Source organism: Lichenostomus cassidix, chromosome 5, assembly GCF_008360975.1.
Source record: "Lichenostomus cassidix isolate B80296 chromosome 5, HeHo_3.0, whole genome shotgun sequence".
Lineage (NCBI taxonomy): Eukaryota > Metazoa > Chordata > Aves > Passeriformes > Meliphagidae > Lichenostomus > Lichenostomus cassidix.
The window spans coordinates 62,390,641-62,408,518 of NC_139486.1; the positions used below are offsets into that span (position 1 = coordinate 62,390,641).

The 17,878-nt window shown below is 58.9% G+C and overlaps 3 protein-coding genes across 8 annotated transcripts; 2 read left to right on the top strand and 1 right to left on the bottom strand.

Moving 5' to 3' along the window:
- Positions 1-165: 165 nt before the first annotated feature.
- Positions 166-4,461, bottom strand: UNC93B1 (unc-93B1 regulator of TLR signaling). Of its 4 annotated transcripts, none has more exons than XM_085063434.1 (11): positions 4,257-4,461; positions 3,484-3,612; positions 3,260-3,401; positions 3,033-3,186; positions 2,794-2,955; positions 2,593-2,722; positions 2,216-2,513; positions 1,961-2,143; positions 1,618-1,891; positions 1,266-1,384; positions 166-1,174 (listed from the first exon to the last, which is right to left on the bottom strand). In XM_085063434.1, the coding sequence occupies exons 1-11, from the start codon at positions 4,416-4,418 to the stop codon at positions 1,014-1,016; spliced, it is 1,914 nt and encodes a 637-aa protein (XP_084919560.1). In that variant the 5' UTR covers positions 4,419-4,461; the 3' UTR covers positions 166-1,013. The 4 variants fall into 4 exon arrangements, with proteins under 4 accessions (XP_084919560.1, XP_084919557.1, XP_084919556.1 ...); XM_085063431.1 differs by having other exon boundaries at positions 1,618-2,143; positions 2,216-2,340; positions 2,420-2,513; positions 3,484-3,585; positions 4,257-4,460; XM_085063430.1 differs by having other exon boundaries at positions 1,618-2,143; positions 2,216-2,340; positions 2,420-2,513; positions 4,257-4,460.
- On the top strand, positions 3,025-12,134 carry LOC146437038 (aldehyde dehydrogenase family 3 member B1-like). Of its 2 annotated transcripts, XM_085063436.1 has the most exons (12): positions 3,025-3,142; positions 5,132-5,267; positions 5,701-5,904; positions 6,254-6,416; positions 8,435-8,545; positions 8,632-8,752; positions 8,873-8,958; positions 9,151-9,232; positions 9,467-9,853; positions 10,040-10,206; positions 10,381-10,480; positions 11,566-12,134. In XM_085063436.1, exons 3-12 carry the CDS (start codon positions 5,717-5,719, stop codon positions 11,757-11,759), a joined length of 1,599 nt encoding a protein of 532 aa, XP_084919562.1. In that variant the 5' UTR covers positions 3,025-3,142; positions 5,132-5,267; positions 5,701-5,716; the 3' UTR covers positions 11,760-12,134. The 2 variants fall into 2 exon arrangements, with proteins under 2 accessions (XP_084919562.1, XP_084919561.1); XM_085063435.1 differs by lacking the exons at positions 3,025-3,142; positions 5,132-5,267 and having other exon boundaries at positions 5,380-5,904.
- Positions 12,135-12,311: 177 nt separating this feature from the next.
- On the top strand, positions 12,312-17,066 carry LOC146437039 (aldehyde dehydrogenase family 3 member B1-like). Of its 2 annotated transcripts, XM_085063437.1 has the most exons (10): positions 12,312-12,482; positions 12,634-12,796; positions 13,508-13,618; positions 13,708-13,828; positions 13,960-14,045; positions 14,251-14,332; positions 14,567-14,953; positions 15,144-15,310; positions 15,489-15,588; positions 16,783-17,066. In XM_085063437.1, exons 1-10 carry the CDS (start codon positions 12,382-12,384, stop codon positions 16,974-16,976), a joined length of 1,512 nt encoding a protein of 503 aa, XP_084919563.1. In that variant the 5' UTR covers positions 12,312-12,381; the 3' UTR covers positions 16,977-17,066. The 2 variants fall into 2 exon arrangements, with proteins under 2 accessions (XP_084919563.1, XP_084919564.1); XM_085063438.1 differs by lacking the exon at positions 12,634-12,796 and having other exon boundaries at positions 12,392-12,482.
- The last annotated feature ends 812 nt before the right edge of the window (positions 17,067-17,878 follow it).

The following is a 17,878-nucleotide window of genomic DNA, read 5'->3' on the forward strand; positions in this document are numbered from 1 at the left end:
TTTGAGTGGGGAGATGGAGGCATCTTCCACGTGGCGAGGACTACAACTCCCGCCGTGCACCGCGCGAGAGCAGCGCGTGGCACGCCGGGAGCTGTAGTCTCCGCTTCGGGAAGGGGGCGCTGAGGGTCTGTGGTCGGAGGATGGAGGAGGTGAGGGCCGAGAAGACGGAGGGAGGGGGTTTATTGAGGGAAAATGGGGACGGGAGGGGTCGGGAAGTCTGCGGGGCCGGCTGGGGTTGGGGGGGCTGCAGGCTTAGCTAGCGGGGTTGCGGGCCAGCCTGGGGTGGCCGCAGGTTCTACCTGCGAGGGCCTGTGGGTCTAGTCTGAAGGGCTGTGGCAAAGTTTGGGAGGCTGTCATCTGCCTGGGGGCTCCAGGGTCGTCCTGAGGGGGGTTGGGGGTCTGGCTGGGGTCTGCAGGACATTGTGGGGGGGCAGCAAGCTGGCCTGGGGAGCTGCAGGCCTTGCTAGAGGGTCTGTGCATCTGTTCGGGGGTCTGTGGGCTTGACCAACCCAAGCCCTGGGGGGCTTTGGCCAAATCTGGGGGGGCTGTGGATCTGCCTGTGGGGTGTGATTTTGGGGGCTATGGACCTGCCTTGGGAACTGTACCCCAAGTTAGGGGACTGTGGGCCTGGCCTGGGGAGCAGTGGGTTTGCCTGGGGGTGTAGTACCACAATTTGGGGGTCTCTGTACCACAATTTGGGGGCTGTAGGTCAGTCTGGAGGCTGTGGACCTGACCTGTGAGGTCTGTGGGTCTGTCAGCCAATGTGGGGGGCTGGGGGCTTCAAGTTTAGCTTTGGGGTGTGCAAGCCTGACCTGAGGGGATTTGTGGAAATTTGGGCCCACTTGGGGGGGGTGCTGCAGACCCCCTCAGGTGCCAAGAGCAGCATGGGGCCCAGGCCAGGCTGTCCCTATCCCAACTGCTCCCCATCCTCTTTCGGCAGCTCGTCCCCGCTGGCGGCCTCGGCCGAGCGCTTGTCGTCATCCTCCTTGTCCCCCTCGCCGTCAGAGCCAGTCTCATCCGAGTTGTCCTCCAGGTAGCGGTATCCGTGCATTTTGTGGCGCGGGCGCGGGATGCGGGGCAGCCGGACCTCCACGTGCTGCCCCACCTTCCGCTCCATCCACAGGTATGTCCCCACGGCCACCACTAACGTCAGCAGCATGATGGACAACTTGGCCTGCGGCACAGGGAGTTTTGGGATTGGCGTAGTGTCTAGTCCCCAAAACGCTGGAATGTCCTGGAGTGGGCTAGGGTGTATCTGGACTTACCTTCATGGGCAGCCCTGACCACAGGTAGACGGTGAAGATGGCCAGGGCCTGCCACCAATGGTAGATGGTGAAGATGAAGTCTTGGCGCTCCTTTTTCTTGTACAACATTCCCAAGAGAACTGTGGCAGAGACTAGAATCAGTGTTCCATTCCTGTGCCATGTCCCCTTGGTGTGGGGGACAATCACAGCAGGTCTGTCCTGCGGATCCGAGGAGGGGGACCACAAAGTGGTGGTGCCAGGAAACGTGAGGAGCTGATGTGTGCAAAACTTGGGGACAACCCAGGCTGTTTTGGGGACCACCCAGGTGTGTTGAGGACAACTGGGGCTGTTTCAGGATCTTCCTGCTACTCACTGCTGATTCCAGTCTTGTTGAGGGCGCTGCCCGTGCCCCAGAGCGCAGCAATGCTGTAGAGCAGTGGCGCGTGCGCCGGGTACCGGGGCTCCGGTGCCCAGCAGAAGAGCGTCACCAGGAGCGCGGCATGGATGAACGCTCCAGCCAGGAGCGGGATGTGCCGGTGCAGGCGCAGCATGCACAGGGCCAGGCTGGAGCACGCCGAGGCGGAGAAGCCGTAGGCCATGAGGAGATACGCCAACTTCTCCAGCCCCAGGGCGCACACACCGTAGTTCTGCAGCGAGCATGGGCTCAGTGTCACCTGTCCCCTCTCCGTCACCTCCCGCCCCATTCCCGATCCTACCAGGGAGAATCCGGTGCAGACAAAGAGCACCTCGAAGCCGCTGTAGATGAACAGTGGGAAGAGGTGCCGCAGGCGATAGTCCCGTATGTGCTTGAAGGGCAGCTGGAAGATGTTGCCCCAGCCGATGCTGCGCATGTCGATCTCCTCCATGGGCCGGTACGCCGCGCCGCACAGCACCAGCACCTGCGGAGTGCCTGCGGGTGAGGTCCTGCCACCGTCTGGCCCATCCCTGTTCCCTCCCGCCCCGGCACTCACCACCAGCATGGCGAGGAAGGCGGCGGCCATCAACGCGCTCTCTACGATGATGAGGTTGACGCTGCGGGGAAGGCTCTGCAGCACTGTCTTGTTGAAGCCGGGCAGTGTGCCGTGGCTCAGGGTGCCTGCCAGGGGGGCACAAGCCATGGTTAATCCCAACAGGGGGGCTCCCGGTGCCACCCTGTGCCCAACCCGCAGCCTCACCGCAGTGCTTCACCCCATAGAGTGTGTGGTTGAGTTGGTAGAAGTAGTTGTTGAGGAAGAAGACCATGGGCATCTGAGCGCAGACGAAGCTCAACTGCAGAACACAGAGGAGTGCACGCTCAGTGCTGCCAGTGCAGGCTCCCGCCCATCCCAGCCACCTCACTGGCACTCACGTGGAAGCAGGAGTAGAAGATGGTCTGGAAGATGATGATGTAGGTGTTGCAGGCGTCCCGCGGTGCCCGCTGCTTCTCCTTCTCTTGCTCCTCCTTGTAGTTAATGTACTCGTAGTACTTCTGGGCCATCCTGCGTGGAGGTCAGCCACTGGTGTGTCAGCCAGCACTCCCTGCATCCTCCACCCACCCCCCAATGCCTACCGTGTGATGTAGGTGCCCATGGAGGCCCAGAGGGGCACGATGACCACCCCAATGGCCACCGCGGAGGGCACCAGGGTGTAGTAGCGCTCCCAGTAGTTGCTGGAGACGAAGAGGGCATAGATGCCCACCGCCAGGAATATGGCCCACTTGGTGCCAAAGAATCTGCCGAGGCAAGGAGTGGGAAGCATGGGTGGCTGCACTGGTGAGCCGTGCTGGCCAGGAGCACGGAGGGGCCATACCTGATGAGGACAGGTGTGTAGAGCAGTGCCGCCACGGGTGTGACGTTGATGCCCATCAGCACCTTGCGGTCAATGTCCTCCAGCTGGATGTTGCTGTACTTCACCATCCGGTAGGTCTCATCATAGTGAAGGATCAGCTGCATCTGCAGCAGGCCTGGGGGGTCCAGGCATGGTCACACCATGCCCTGAGCACCCCAAGTTTTGGGAGTTCCTGGGAGGTCCCATACCTAGGTAGACGCCGTAAGTGAGGGTGCCAGCCAGGCTGGCGGCCACCACGTTCTTGATGACGCCGAGGCGCTTGCGGCGGAAGTACTTCTGCTCCTCCTCCTCCTCATTGTAGTCAGGGTGAGCCCCCACAAAATCATCCAGCTGTGGGTGACCCTGGCTGTCAGCCCTTGGGGATGGCCACCACAGGCCTGGCTCCCCTGCAAGGGTGTCCCCCCTGTCTCACCTGTGCCTCCATCCCCTCGGTGCCCAGCCCAGCACCTGGCACCGTCTTGGCCCCATCCTGGTAGCAATCAGAGTCCTTCTCCATTGCTGCTTCTGCGGGGCCCTGGATGGTGTCAGGGTGAGGGGGACCCTGTTGGCACCCCAAGTCTTGCACCCATATGTTTTGCACCCCTGTGTCCTGCAGATGCAGACCCTGCACCCTCATGCCCAGCACCCCCAGCCCTTGCACCCCTACATCCAGCACCGTATAGCCATGTGCACAGCACCCCCAAGCCCTGAACCCCTTTACTCTGCACCCCCAGACCTTGCACTCGTGGTTTGCACCCCTGTGTTCTACACCCCTACATGCCCAGATCCTGCACCCCTAAACCCCGTACCCTCCTACCCAGCGTTGCACCCCCCAGAACTGCACCTCTGGGCTCAGCACGCCCAGCCTCGGCACCCCCCGGCACCCGGACCCCAGGCCCACTCGGCCGGTGCGGGAGCCTCTCGGGGCGGGGCAGGCGCTGCTTCCTCTTTCGGTCGGGGCGGGCGGGACGGAGGTAGTTAAAGGGGCCGTTCCCGGACCCCCCTCCGCTCCCGGTTTCCCCCCAGGTCCCTGCCCGCACTCCCCAGTGCCCCGCACCCACGCCCGTTCTCAGCACCCCAACCCCGCAGCACCTATCACACTCCAACCCGCACGGCACCCTGACCCCCCGGCGCAGCACCATCGCTCCCCCATCGCACAGCACCCCAAAGCCCCCCACACCCCCAGCCTCCCTGTGCCTCCCCAACCTTCCCAGCGCTCCCACCAGGCCGCGGGGTGGGTGCTGCCTCCTCGGGATGCCCTGTGGCACTGGGTGCTGGGCCCTGCCGCTTTCGCTTCCCTTTCCCGGCCCGGGGGATGTGCCAGGGTGCCTGGGCGGGGGGACACTCCAATCTGGGGGTGCGGGGCATGTGCCTGCCCTGGCGTCACCCCAAAGCCGGGGCCGGGAAGGTGGCCGGGTGCGTGGCACGGCGGGGTGCCTCGGGGCAGGGTGGGGGAACCGCTGGGTAGGGCGGAAGGGGTGACATCTCCGGGGCAGGATCTGGCCCAGCCGGTATTGGGGGATTCTTGAGATGGGATTCTTGGGAGGGTGCTGGTTCATGCAGGATAGGGGGGATACGCAGGGAACAGCCCTAGAAGGATCATGGCAGTGGGGCAGGGGCAACACCCATCCTGAGGGTCCCCCACGCCCCAGGCAAGGGGAACCACCCTGGGGTGCTGGGCAAGAGGGTCCTTCCTGAGGGTGGTCCTGGGAGCAGGATGAAGGGAGTCTATTGGCCATGGAACCCTTGGGAAGCAGGATGAAGAGTGTCAGTGGGAACCCCATGGGTCAGGGCGATCCTGGGAACAGGATAATGTGTTTCTATTGATCATGGAACCCTTGGGAAATAGGATGAGGGGAGTCTGTGGGAACCCCATGGGTCAGGGTGGTCATGAGAGCAGGATGAGGGGTCTCTGTGGGAATCCCATGGGTCAGGGTCGTCATGAGAGCAGGATGAGGCGTGTCTGTGTGGTCCAAATAGGTCAAGGTTCATGGTGGTGGTTTGGTTGGTGGCCGTGGGAGTTCCTGAGTGCCACCATCCCATGGGGGAGGTCCCATCCCGGACCTTGTCCCCACTACCAGCCCTACAGAGGCGGGGTCCAATCCTGCCCGCCCCTGGCCATGGGGCTCAGCCCCACAGCATTTAAGGACCCTCACCCTGAGCTTCAGCAGTACCTGCCTGGCCTTGTGCTCCTCCAGCTTCCTCACAACCTCCCAGGTAAGTACTGCGGGGTCCCCGAAGGTGGCACTCCCTGCATGGCACCCCCATGCTGGTGGGGGCTGGGGGGCACTGGGGGGTTCCCTCAGGGAAGCGTGGGTGTCTGGGCATGGAGAGGGAGAGGGTGACCAATGGGGGGCTGCAGCTCTGCCCCCCAGATTTGGGGGTGTCTTATCCCTGAAGTTCCCATAGGTGACCCCACATCAGCAGGGCAGCCTGGGTAGGTCAGTGTCCAGAGGATGGCGATTATCCCGGGAATCCCAGGCATCTCCCAGGGCCTCTGGCAGCTGCCCTGGGCTGAGTCACCCCACAACCAGGACGGCCCCAAGCACCAAGCCGCCCTTCAAAGGTGCTGCAGGTGACTCCTCCTGGGATCGAGCCGGCATCTCCAGCACTTCCGTCCTGGTGTAACCCACACGATGTCTCTCCACAGGGTCACCACGTTCTCCATGGAGACCGGCAGCTCCTTCCAACAGCTTGGTATGCAGCAGCCCCTCGACCTCCCCAGGCAGCAGTCCCTGGACTGTGGCAAGTGCAGCACCGTGGGCAGTGATCCTGGCAAAGATCCTGGGAAAGCTGCTGGGTGCAGTGGAGGCAGTGGGAAGGGGCCGATGCCGATGGTCTGCAGCTCTCCGTGGTGAGCCAAGGGGCTGGGGCAGGAGGGAGACTGGGAGGTGGGCAGGGGAAGCTGTGGCAGTGCCAGGGTGATGGGGACCCTGGGTTGGTGCTGAGGGAAAAGTTTGATGTCTGTGTGCCAGCACTTCCAAGCATGGCCCAAGGGAAAGACAGGATCTGCTGGGAATGTTGCCATGTTGGGCTGCTCCCAGCAGCGAGGGAGGCAGGTGTGTGTGGACTCCCTGCCCTGTCCCCAGGGAATCTGGGGCTCCAGTTTGATGCTGGGATGGTACAATGTGAATGTGGGGTGACATGGAGCTCTGAGGAGATGGAATGGGGTTGGGTCCCCTCTGAAACCCCCGTCCCCACAGTGGGAACCCCTACGCGGGGCTGGTGAGCCACCTGCGGGCATCCTGGCTCTCCGGGAAGACGCGGCCTATGGAATACCGAGTGGCCCAGCTGGAGGCTCTGGGACGATTCCTGGATGACAAGAAGCAGGAGATCCTGGAGGCCACTGAATTGGACATGGGCAAGGTGAGAGGGGCTGGGAATTGGGGGCCATTGGTGTCATGTCTTTGGGGTCCTTCATGCTCGTGGGGGTCTGGGCATGGGGGTGTCCCTTCCTTGGAGTTCTGCTGCCCCCTTGGTGTGCTCCCAGGCTGGTGCATCTGTATGTGCTGGATCCCTGCAGATCCAGGGATAGTGGATAGACTGTGCTGTTTATCCCATCCCCAGTGCCCTGAAAACAGGCAAAGGCCCTGCTGGCTGACACGAGGTGGGAGCGTTTCACACTGCATCCCGGGGGTCCATGTGACCTCTACAGAGGGTGATGTCCTGGGGTGCTCCTGGCCAGCCCAGCACTCCTGGGATTACTGGCATTGTGCAACGTGCTGTCACTGCACATTCCACCCAGGGCCTCCAAGGGACTGGTTTCACTGGCACAGTGGCATGGACAGGGCCCTGGATAAGGCTCAGGAATTGCAGCATGCCAGGAGCTCCTGGATGATCCACTGACGAAGCGGGAACATCTACACCATGGATAATTCTAGTGGTCTCAGCTCATCATCCCTGGAAGTGTTGCAGACCAGGTTGGATGGGGCTTGGAGCAACCTGGGCTAGCAGAAGGTGTCCCTGCCCATGACGGGTTGGAATTGGATGAGCTTCAAGGTCCCTTCCAACCCAAACCATTCCAGGATTCCATTATATGATTCCCACCTCTTTGTTAGGCATCAGTGCAGTGGCCCATGCCCTCAGCCATGTCTTTACACACCCTGACATCTCCCTAGGCCCCTAATTGCTTTGCTTGTTGGAGGTGAGCCCTTCTCTTTCAGCCAGGCTTTGATAAGCATCAGTGTTCTGAGTGTGTCCATCATCTTGCCTAATTATGCCTAATTAGATCCGGTTGTCCAGTAATGAGCTTGTTATGCAGCCTCATAGCTAGATGGACACTTCACCTGCTCTGACGTACCTGATGTGGTGCCTCACCTCCAGCGGTGCCGGTTCCTCTCTGGAGCTGATGATTGGTGGCACTCGGATGACCTCAGTCTTAATGTTCTATCTCACAACCTTCATATCTCATCAAAATTCTTAATGAACCATCATCTTCCTCATCCTGGTGATGCCATCGTCATCCTGGGTTGAGAGCAGCCCCATTGCTTCACCAGATTATCCCCTGTGCCTGCTGAGCCCTCACATCCAGGAGGGTCCTTGCACCTCCTGGCAGCTGCATATTGGGGATATGAAGGTTTCTTGGTAGTGGAAGATCCTGGGAATCCACAACCAGCCTTCCCAAACCCAAAGTGGTATGGGGATGGCAGGAAGGCTCCAATCCAGGGATGTTTTTGGGTTGCAGGAGCCCAAAATACGGTGTCACAGCACAGGATCTTCGCTCCCCCTGCTCTCCAGTCACGAAGGGGCTCCACTGAGCCTGCTGGACTATCCCCTGTGTCTTCACACTTCTACAAGGATGATATGATCCTGATCTATGCTCCACTGCTATGGAGAGGACCCACTTCTCCATCACAAGGAGTTTAATTAAGCCGTGGTTCTTATTATTTCCTTTTAGTGAAGGTCTTATGTGCAGCTTTTGCCCACAGGTAGTGGAAGGGAGCTTGAGGCTTTGCTTCCAGCTTGAATATCCGAGTGGTCAGGATGCAGGAGCAGTGTGGAGCTGCCTCTGGCACCAGGACCAGCTCTTCAGGAGTTCTGGTGACATTGCTCAGTGTCCCCTTGGCTTGGGGCTCTGTTGCCAGTTCACAGCACTGAGCTCAGGAATTTGTTAAGTACCATGAAAATGCTGAGTTTTGGGGTTTTATCCTTCTGGCCAAATACCTATTTTCATAACACTTCTGGGACACTGATATTCCCTTGGAGTTACAGGAGGTGATGGAAACTTCTGCTTAAGAGATTCTCCTCCTATTCCTGTTTGGAAGAAGGGAGAGATGCCTCCTGGGGTGGTGGGGTTGGTGTTGGGGTGATGGGCCTGTGTAAGGGTGACAGGGTCAGTGATGGGGTTGGTGTTGGGGTGACACTTGGATGATGTCTGTCCCCAGCCATCCTTCGAGGCTTTCTTCAGTGAGATCCTCCTCTGCAAGAACGAGCTCAACATCACCCTCAACAACCTGTGCAACTGGATGAAGGATGAGCATGTGGACAAGAATCTGGTAAGAAGGAAGCTCTAGGGAAAGGGAAGCTGGGGAGAGGCATTGCTGGTGAGGAAGGCAGTGCTGAGGTCATGTTCTTCCCGCAGGTGATGCAGCTGGACTCTGCCTTCATCCGCAAGGAGCCCTATGGGGTGGTGCTCATCATAGCTCCCTGGAACTACCCCATCCACCTCTTCCTGGTGCCCCTCATTGGGGCCATCGCTGCTGGTGAGCCCAACCTTCCAGTCCCCTGCCCTGGAAGTGCTGGGGTCTCCCCAGGGGTCTTGTCTCCACATGGGCTGGCTGTCACCATGTCACTGTGCTGATGTCCTATTCATCTCACCCCAGGGAACTGCGCCATCATCAAACCCTCTGAGATCTCTAAGAACACAGAGAGACTCGTTGCCGAAACGCTGGGCTGTTACCTGGACAGTGTGAGAAGCTCTTCTTGTCCTTGCCCCTTGTTCCCAGGCCGTGGTGTTCCCAGCCCTGCCTCACACCCACATCCCCACATCATCCACGTGCAGATCCTCCTCCCTCTGTGCTCAGCCAATGTCCCAACCTCCCAGGATGCTGTTGGTGGGGACAGATGGTGACACAAGGGAACTGTTCCCATTGCCTTGCAGGACTGCTTTGCTGTAGTGACTGGTGGTGTGCCGGAGACCACCAGGCTGCTGGAGAACAAGTTTGACTACATCTTCTTCACTGGTATGTCGTGTGGGACAGAGCAGAGCCCTGCCTGGATTTTGAGTGAGGAGGAAGAGGGGTTCCCTCCAGACACCCCTGCTAATCAGACAGGGATTGAGCTGGGGGTGTGGTGCCAGGATCTGTTGGAGGACCTGGGATGTGTGGCTGAGGTCTGGTGGGACCCAGTGCCATATCCCAGAGCTGTACGATGGCTGGTGGGATCTGTGCTGCAATCCATGCTTTCCCTGCCCACAGGCAGCCCCCCAGTGGGGCGGATCATCATGACAGCTGCTGCCAAGCACCTGACGCCAGTGACACTGGAGCTGGGGGGCAAGAACCCCTGCTACGTGTCTGACACCTGCGATGTCACCAACGTGGCGCGGCGCGTGGCCTGGGGCCGCTTCTTCAACGCGGGGCAGACCTGCATCGCGCCCGACTACCTGCTCTGCTCCGTGGAGATGCAGGATAAGCTTATGCCCGCCCTGCGCGAGGCCATCACTGAGTTTTTTGGCCCCAACCCTCGGGAATCCCCGGATTTCGGCCGCATTGTGAGTGACAAGCAGTTCAAGCGCCTCCGGGCTCTGCTGGGCAGCGGGCGTGTGGCCCTCGGGGGACAGACGGACGAGGCGGAGCGCTACATCGGTGAGGACGTGGGGGTCACAGCTTCATCCCTGCATGGAGCACATTTGGGGTTTGCAGGGGGTCTGCATCGAGAGGGGAGCCTCTGGGGGGAAAAGAGTTTTAGGGGTGCTTAAAAAGGGGTCTTGAGGGGAAGTTTCACCTCTGACCTCTGTGCCTGGCTGATGCTGTCGGGTTTCCTCTCCTCAGCTCCCACAGTGCTGGCAGATGTGTTGCCCTCGGACCCTGCCATGCAGGAGGAGATCTTCGGGCCCATCCTGCCCATCGTTGTCATCGCCAACATGGATGAAGCCATTGACTTCATCAACGCGCGGCCGCGGCCGTTGGCCATCTACGCCTTCTCCTGTGACAGCAAGGTGTGTCCATGGAGCAGAAAAAGTGGGGAGGGAAGTCAGGCACCACCTCGATGACCCCCAGGATGTGCTCTGAAGGATCTTTAGAGCCCAAACACTCTGGGAACATCCGATGGGTGAACTGGGTGATATCTGCCAAGTGCAAGTCCCTCATCTACCTTCTCTGCTCCCTCCCAGGTGGTGAACCAGGTCCTGGAGCGGACGAGCAGTGGTGGCTTCTGTGGCAATGACACCCTGATGCATGTGACACTGACATCGCTGCCTTTCGGAGGCATTGGTAGGTCCAAAGTCCCCACTCCTGGCCATTGGGAGCCAGATGTGATCTGTGGCCTGAGCCATGGTGAGGAAGGGTCTGAGGCAAGTGAGCTTCCTCCTGCACCCAGTGTGGTGCTGAGCAGGATCCCTTAATGTCCCTCAGGAGCCAGGCTGTACCTTCATTCCGACTTTTAGGACTAAATGGTAGGAGGAAAACACTTTGGAATACCTGGAGAATCTCTTACAGGATCTTGGAGATCCTCCTCAGAGAAGAGGAAATTTTTGGTGTCCAGAGGCACCCATTTTCGCTTTCTCAGGTGGAAAGTGAGGTCACTCAGCCCTGGGCCATGGGTGCAGCATGGTCCAGGGATACAGGAATACAGGAATTTTGTTCCCCAGAATACTTCCCAGTGTCTCTCCCCAAAATATTTCTGGGATAAATCCCTTCCGTTGGTGCTGCCCTTGCTCAGCATCTCCGTCAGGGCTGGCACCTGAGTCAGACATAATTAATTCCTCACCTGCCTGTGGCTTAGGGAACAATTTTCAGTACTTCCCATTCCGTAACTTTTCTTAATTGGGAATGATTCAGACCAACCACCTCCAATTATCAGGTAAAGCCACTTTAGAGCAGGTGAAGGGGCTGAAGTCATCGGGGTGAGATGGTACCAAAGCTTCCACAGGAAGTCACTGGGCTCTTAACCTCCAGTTAAACCAGCCACAGGAATGGGAGAACTGGTGTTGCCAATGTGGCTGCAGGTTTCTAGAGTTCCTGGAAGAAGATGGAACAGCTCCAACTGCAGGGAGATACGGTGGAGCATTATGGAGGGAAATCTGGACTTGTAGAACCCAGCAAAGCTTGTGTAGATAAAGGGAGGTGGGTAAAAAGGAGACGCTGGGGCCTCCAGACTGCTGAGCTGCAGCAGGATTGGCTGGAGTGAGCATCCAAATACCTGGAAGAGGCACTGGGGAAGATGGAATTCCTCCACCAGGTCTGTGCTGCTCAGAAAACCCTGTAGGCGTTTTATCCCCCTCATGTTGATGCTTGGAGAAGGCATTGTCAGGAGCAAGAGTCCTGTCCTGAGCATGGACCTGTCCTGTGTGTTCCAGGGAACAGTGGCCTGGGAAAATACCACGGGAAGTTCACCTTTGACACCTTCTCCCACCACCGGGGCTGCCTGCACCGGAACATGGGGCTGGAGACGCTCAACACCCCGCGCTACCCACCCTACACCCAGCAGAAACTGGGGCTCCTCACCAGCACCTTCGAGGTGAAGCGCAGGGGCACCTGCACCCTGCTCTGAGCCTCCCACATCCTGCTCTGAGGGTTGCCATGCACGGAGTCAGCACGGAGAACTGGGACTGTCTCCCTCTCCCTCTTCATCACCGTCCCCAGTTCCTCACTGCGTCCTTTGCCTCGCTGGAGCGTGTTGGACAGCTGGGATGGATATCCCCCCCCACACCCTTGTGGCCTCTGCTCTGAACCGTTTTCCAGGACACAGCTGAAATGACCAAAAACTCTTTATCACTCCAGACTTCTCTTTCTGGTGGAGAAGCACCCCCATCAGCCCCACCTCCCCTCACACAGACCTCTCCTTTGGAATGAACCTCTCTCCCTGCCCGCTGTTGCTCTTTGCTCTTTGTAACTGCCTGTAGTAAAGACTTTGCATCGAGCTCTCTCCCAGCCTCTCTTTGTGCCTCTGTCCTCTGGTTGGGGGTGCGCTGGGAGGGTTGGGGGGCATTTCCCACCCCGAGCTGTTTCAGCTGGAATGGAGTCAGTGGTCACGTGTGGTGGGACAGACGGCCAAGGGTCAGGCAGGCCGCCAAGGGGCAGGGCAGGAAGCTGGCAGCCAGCCTGTTCACTGAGAAAAGGGAAGGTGTGGTTGACAGCCCAGTGCAGCCGTCCCGCACCACGCCCCTGGGGCCATGGAGACAGGAACTGTCTTCCCGCAGCTCCCCGAGAGCGAGGCCAGGGGAACCCCCGAGGGTGAAACTGGGAACGGGAGCATGGATAGAGATGCCACAAGGTGAGAGTGTGGTGGGACAGAGGGGTGGCAGGAGGGGTCCCAGTGCTCCCTCTTGTCCCTGGAGTGGGAGTTGGATGCTGGGCTGGATTGATGCAGGGCTCTGAGGAACTGGGATGGGGTTGGGTCCCCTCTGAAGCCCCTGTCCCCACAGTGGGAACCCCTACACGGGGCTGGTGAGCCACCTGCGGGCATCCTGGCTCTCCGGGAAGACACGGCCCATGGAATACCGAGTGGCCCAGCTGGAGGCTCTGGGACGATTCCTGGATGACAAGAAGCAGGAGATCCTGGAGGCCACGGCCTCTGACTTAGGCAAGGTGAGAGGGGCTGGGAATGGGAGAACTTGGTGGCTGGAGGAGCAGAGGGACTCCCATAGCTCAGCTGAGGATGCTTTGTCCTCTTGTCGGGTTCTCCAGCTCTGCCTGGGCTCTGCCCTGGGCTTGCAGCCTCTGGATTTGGGAGACTGAGGTGAAGCATGTCCAAGTCACCCTCCTCCAGAGCCCATCCCTGCACTGGCATGGGCAGAGGGGGCTGTGGGGAGCCTCTTGACATCGACAGCCATTCCCACACCCACCAGCCTCAGTTTCCCTCTTCCCTGAGCATGTTAATCCCTGGTTTCTGCCCCTGCTCCCTGCCCTGAACTTCCCACCTGAAGTTACTGCCTTCCCTCCTTTGGGGCTCACCCAGGCTGTGACTCTCTGAGCCTGGATCCCCTGGCTCTGCAGCTGAAACCTTAACACCACACAGGGCTCATCATCTTCTCCATCCTAGTTCCTTTGGACACCCTCCCCATTGTTCCTCTTGCCTGGATGAATGGGATCTGCATGATTTTTCCTATTTTTAAGCAATCAGCACTTAAAAACCTCACAGTATAGACACAAGGGGCACTCAATACCCTTGGGAATGCAAATCCAGCATAAGGACGTAGAAGGCTCCAGTCCCCAAATCCTGGGTAAAACACTATGGAGTGTCAGGATAAGAGTGGCAGGACATGCCAAGGTGACACACTGGGTCCTTGGTTTCCACAGCCACCTTTTGAAGCTGAATTATCTGAGATCCTCCTGTGCAAGAATGAGCTCAATGAGACCCTGAACAACCTGTCCCGCTGGATGAAGGATGAACATGTGGACAAGAATCTGGTGAGAGGGAAGAGGAGAGAGAGGATGGGAGGCAGAGCCAGGTGGGATGGTGGTGCAGGGTGGGACCTGACCTGGTGGGTGTCCCACAGGCGATGCAGCTGGACTCTGCCTTCATCCGCAAGGAGCCCTATGGGGTGGTGCTCATCATAGCTCCCTGGAACTACCCCATCCACCTCTTCCTGGTGCCCCTCATTGGGGCCATCGCTGCTGGTGAGCCCAACCCTCCAGTCCCCTGCCCTGGACGATCCCAGCAGTGCCGAGCACTGGCAAGTGTACTTCATCCCCAGAAGGGCTGGCTGTCACCATGTCACCGCTCCAACATCCTGTCTGTCTCCCCCCAGGGAACTGTGTCATTGTCAAACCCTCAGAGGTGACCAAGAAGACGGAGAGACTTGTGGCAGAAGCGCTGCCAGGCTACCTGGACAAGGTGGGACACTCTCCCCATCCCTGTGGCCTGGCTGGGGCAACTCTGCACGCATGGAGTTGTTCTCAGTGCCTGCCTCACACACTTTCCTTGGTTCCATGCACTGCCCAACTTCCTTCCTGCATGCCCAGCGGGTGTCCCAGTCTCCCGGGATGCTGTTGGTAGGGACACATGGTGACACAAGGGGACCTTTTTCATTTCCTTGCAGGACTGCTTTGCTGTAGTGATTGGCGGTGTGCAGGACACTACCAGGCTGCTGGAGAACAAGTTTGACTACATCTTCTTCACTGGTATGTCATGTGGGACAGAGCAGAGCCCTGCCTGGATTTTGAGTGAGGAGGAAGAGGGGTTCCCTCCAGACACCCCTGCTAATCAGACAGGGATTGGGCTGGGGGTGTGGTGCCAGGATCTGTTGGAGGACCTGGGATGTGTGGCTGAGGTCTGCTGGGACCCAGTGCCATATCCCAGAGCTGTACGATGGCTGGTGGGATCTGTGCTGCAATCCATGCTTTCCCTGCCCGCAGGCAGCCCCCCAGTGGGGCGGATCATCATGACAGCTGCTGCCAAGCACCTGACGCCAGTGACACTGGAGCTGGGGGGCAAGAACCCCTGCTACGTGTCTGACACCTGCGATGTCACCAACGTGGCGCGGCGCGTGGCCTGGGGCCGCTTCTTCAACGCGGGGCAGACCTGCATCGCGCCCGACTACCTGCTCTGCTCCGTGGAGATGCAGGAGAAGCTGCTCCCTGCTCTCCAGAAGGCCATTGATGATTTCTATGGCCCCAACCCCCGGGAATCCCCAGATTTCGGCCGCATTGTGAGTGACAAGCAGTTCCAGCGGGTGCAGAGGCTGCTGGGCAGTGGGCGTGTGGCCATCGGGGGACAGACGGATGAGGCAGAGCGCTACATCGGTGAGGATGTGGGGGTCACACATGGCTTCATCCCTGCATGGAGCACATCTGGGGTTTGGAAAAGGTTATGAGAGGAACTGGGTGCTTGGCCAGGTGTCCTTTTGTAGAGGAGGTGGATCTGAGGGGAATGACCATGATGTCATCTCTGACCTCTGTGCCTGGCTGATGCTGTTGGGTTTCCTCTCTGCAGCTCCCACAGTGCTGGCAGATGTGCTGCCCTCAGATCCTGTCATGCAGGAGGAGATCTTCGGGCCCATCCTGCCCATCGTTGTCATCGCCAACATGGATGAAGCCATTGACTTCATCAACAGCCGGGAGAGGCCCTTGGCCATCTACGCCTTCTCCTCCAATGACAAGGTAGAGCCAAGCCAGGACTACACCGACCCTGTGCTCCCTGGCAGGTGTATCCAGCCATGTTAGTCCTCCAGGTGTTTCCCGTAGAGCCCACAGCCCTAGTTAAGGGGCATGGATTGCAGTTGGAAGTACAGAAATGGGGTGGGAGATCCATGTCCCACCTCCTCCATGTCACTCCCAGGTGGTGAACCAGGTCCTGGAGCGGACGAGCAGTGGTGGCTTCTGTGGCAATGACACCCTGATGCATGTGACACTGACATCGCTGCCCTTTGGAGGGATTGGTAGGTCCAAAATCCCCAGTCCTGGCCTTTGGGAGCCAAGTGTGATCCCACCCATGGTCAGGAAGGGTCTTGTCAGGAGCTCTCAGCTCCAGAGGACTTAGTGGTCCATTGGGAAATTCTCCTGCAGACGCTCTTTGCTTCACTTTGGGCTCTTGGGCTTTGTTGGACACATATGGCGAAACCTGAAGTTCCTTCTCTCCATATTTCCCATCCCAAGCTCTGTGCTCCCTCAGTCCGTGGAAATGTCTTGCTTAAAACATAGGGAATCAGGGCTTGAAGCCCTGAAATTGTCCCTGCCCATGGAAGGTGGGTGGAACTGGATAATCTTTAAGGTCCTTTTCAACCCACACCATTCTGGGATTCCATGATGGAGACACCCACTTTTGATGGGATGATCTCCACTACCATCTCCTGTTTTCCATTCCTGTTTTCCACCTGTTTTCCTGTCTTCCCACTCAGCTGGCCAGGAGCCATCAGTGACCTCCCTTTATCCTGGGGCTGCTGATGTGCAAAGCACTGAACCCAACCTATCACCCCAATCAAGGTTGGTGTTTTATCAAGAAGACTGACTGGCTCAGGCTGACTCATGGAATTTTATCCCATCTGTTATCAAATGACATGTGGGTTTCCTTATTATTTGCCAGCCTGCCTGGCTTTTTTGTGCTTGCTCCTGGCCAGCCAGCTTCCACCTCCCAACATTCATCCTTGCTGCTGGGTCCCACCTCACCAAAGCCACCTTGGTCATTGTGCCTCTCCACTCCCAGAGTCTTGCCTGCATCCATGCTGGACCCAGCATGGATGGGATGGGTTTTGGAGGCTATTCCTGTGGCAGGGAAGCTCCTCTGGTGGGAACATCTTGCTGCTGCCACCACCTCATCAGTGACGACCTTCCAGTTGCTAAGTATGTTACCTGAAAGGGTGAAATCCACTGACGAGAGGGTTTTTTGGAATCTTTCCACCTCCCAGGCTGATCTTCCCACTCCAAACATCCACTTGGCTGTGCACTAGGTCACCTTCACTGTCCTCTATGGTTCACATTCCTGGGAAGCTCATCCACGGCTCGGAAAGCGGCTGGATGAAGTCGTGGCGCCACTTTTACACAGCTGGGAGCTTAATTTTGGGTTCTTTGACCCAAAGGATGGCGGGATGGCCAGATGCAGCCATCCACCAGGGTCCCCCCTGTGTGTGTTCCAGGGAACAGCGGCCTGGGAATGTACCACGGGAAGTTCAGCTTGGACACCTTCTCCCACCGCCGCGGGTGCCTGAAGCGCGGGATGGGCCGGGAGCCCCTCAACGCCCCGCGCTACCCCCCGTACAGCCAGCACAGCTTCCAGCTCGTCCAGGCCACTGCCAGGGTGACACGTAAGAACGACTGCACCCTGCTCTGAGGGTCTCCACATCCCACTCGGAGTCTGCTCCCTCAGCACGTCTCCTGCTGCTGGTCCTGGTGCCCAAGTGCAATGAAAGGTGTTTCCTGACACCCGGTGTGCTTCCCTTTCACCTCCCTGCACCCCTGCTCACCCCAAAAGTCCCTTATCCCCCACATCTCCCTCCATCCCAGCCCCATATCCCGCTTTTCTTTGGGGCTCTATTCCCACTGGTACCACCATAGCAGAGGTGTCTCCTGTGTCCCTCTGCCTTGAGATGGACCACAGCAACTCCCTGATCCCAAGTCCTTGATCTGGGATGATCCCAGTCTCCTTTGCCCCATGGCATCAGTGTCCTTTGCCCCATGTTCTCATTTATTCTGGCCCATGTTTCCTTCGCTCCGCGCTGCTCCATTTTGCGGGGCTGGCTGTGCAGGTAAAGGGATGTCCAGTCCTGCTGGGCTGGGAGTTGCCGTGGCTGAGTCCCACAGCGATCCCCCCGGGTGGGATGGAGGGAGAGAACTGGGCGACGGGGTTGAGATAAAGCCAGTTTAATAGGGAAAGTGAAACACCCTCGGTGCTCGCCTGCAGAGACTGTACCGCGGCTCAGGGCTCGGGGCTAACCGCGCTGAGCCCGCCTGCGGCGGTGCCGGGCTTTGTAGTGAGTCCAAGCGTCTGGGCCACTCCAGATTCGAGACCTTCCGGCACCCGCGGTCCGACCTGCGCCAGGAACCGGCCGCAAGGGCTCCGGAGGCTCGGGGAGCCCCGGAGAACCGGGAAGCCCTGGAAGAGCGGGAAGCTCCGCGCCGCCGCCATGAACCCGCGCATCCGCTTCCGCGTGCCCGTCGGACACGCCCCTCCTCCCTCCCCACCAATCGCCGCGCAGCACAGCCCGGCTCCGTCCAATCAGCGACACCTCTTCC

What these genes read in the sequence shown, in the direction of transcription:
- UNC93B1 (XM_085063430.1), bottom strand. Translation starts at nt 4,418, where the DNA reads ATGCCCCGCACCCCCAGATTGGAGTGTCCCCCCGCCCAGGCACCCTGG. An exon ending in CACTTACGGCGTCTACCTAG is followed by an intron (nt 3,187 to 3,259) that starts GTATGGGACCTC and finishes TGGACCCCCCAG; the next exon opens with GCCTGCTGCAGATGCAGCTG. An exon ending in TACACACCTGTCCTCATCAG is followed by an intron (nt 2,956 to 3,032) that starts GTATGGCCCCTC and finishes TTGCCTCGGCAG; the next exon opens with ATTCTTTGGCACCAAGTGGG.
- LOC146437038 (XM_085063435.1), top strand. Translation starts at nt 5,687, where the DNA reads ATGTCTCTCCACAGGGTCACCACGTTCTCCATGGAGACCGGCAGCTCC. An exon ending in CATTGGGGCCATCGCTGCTG is followed by an intron (nt 8,753 to 8,872) that starts GTGAGCCCAACC and finishes ATCTCACCCCAG; the next exon opens with GGAACTGCGCCATCATCAAA. An exon ending in TGGGCTGTTACCTGGACAGT is followed by an intron (nt 8,959 to 9,150) that starts GTGAGAAGCTCT and finishes ATTGCCTTGCAG; the next exon opens with GACTGCTTTGCTGTAGTGAC.
- LOC146437039 (XM_085063437.1), top strand. Translation starts at nt 12,382, where the DNA reads ATGGAGACAGGAACTGTCTTCCCGCAGCTCCCCGAGAGCGAGGCCAGG. An exon ending in CATTGGGGCCATCGCTGCTG is followed by an intron (nt 13,829 to 13,959) that starts GTGAGCCCAACC and finishes GTCTCCCCCCAG; the next exon opens with GGAACTGTGTCATTGTCAAA. An exon ending in GCTGCCCTTTGGAGGGATTG is followed by an intron (nt 15,589 to 16,782) that starts GTAGGTCCAAAA and finishes TGTGTGTTCCAG; the next exon opens with GGAACAGCGGCCTGGGAATG.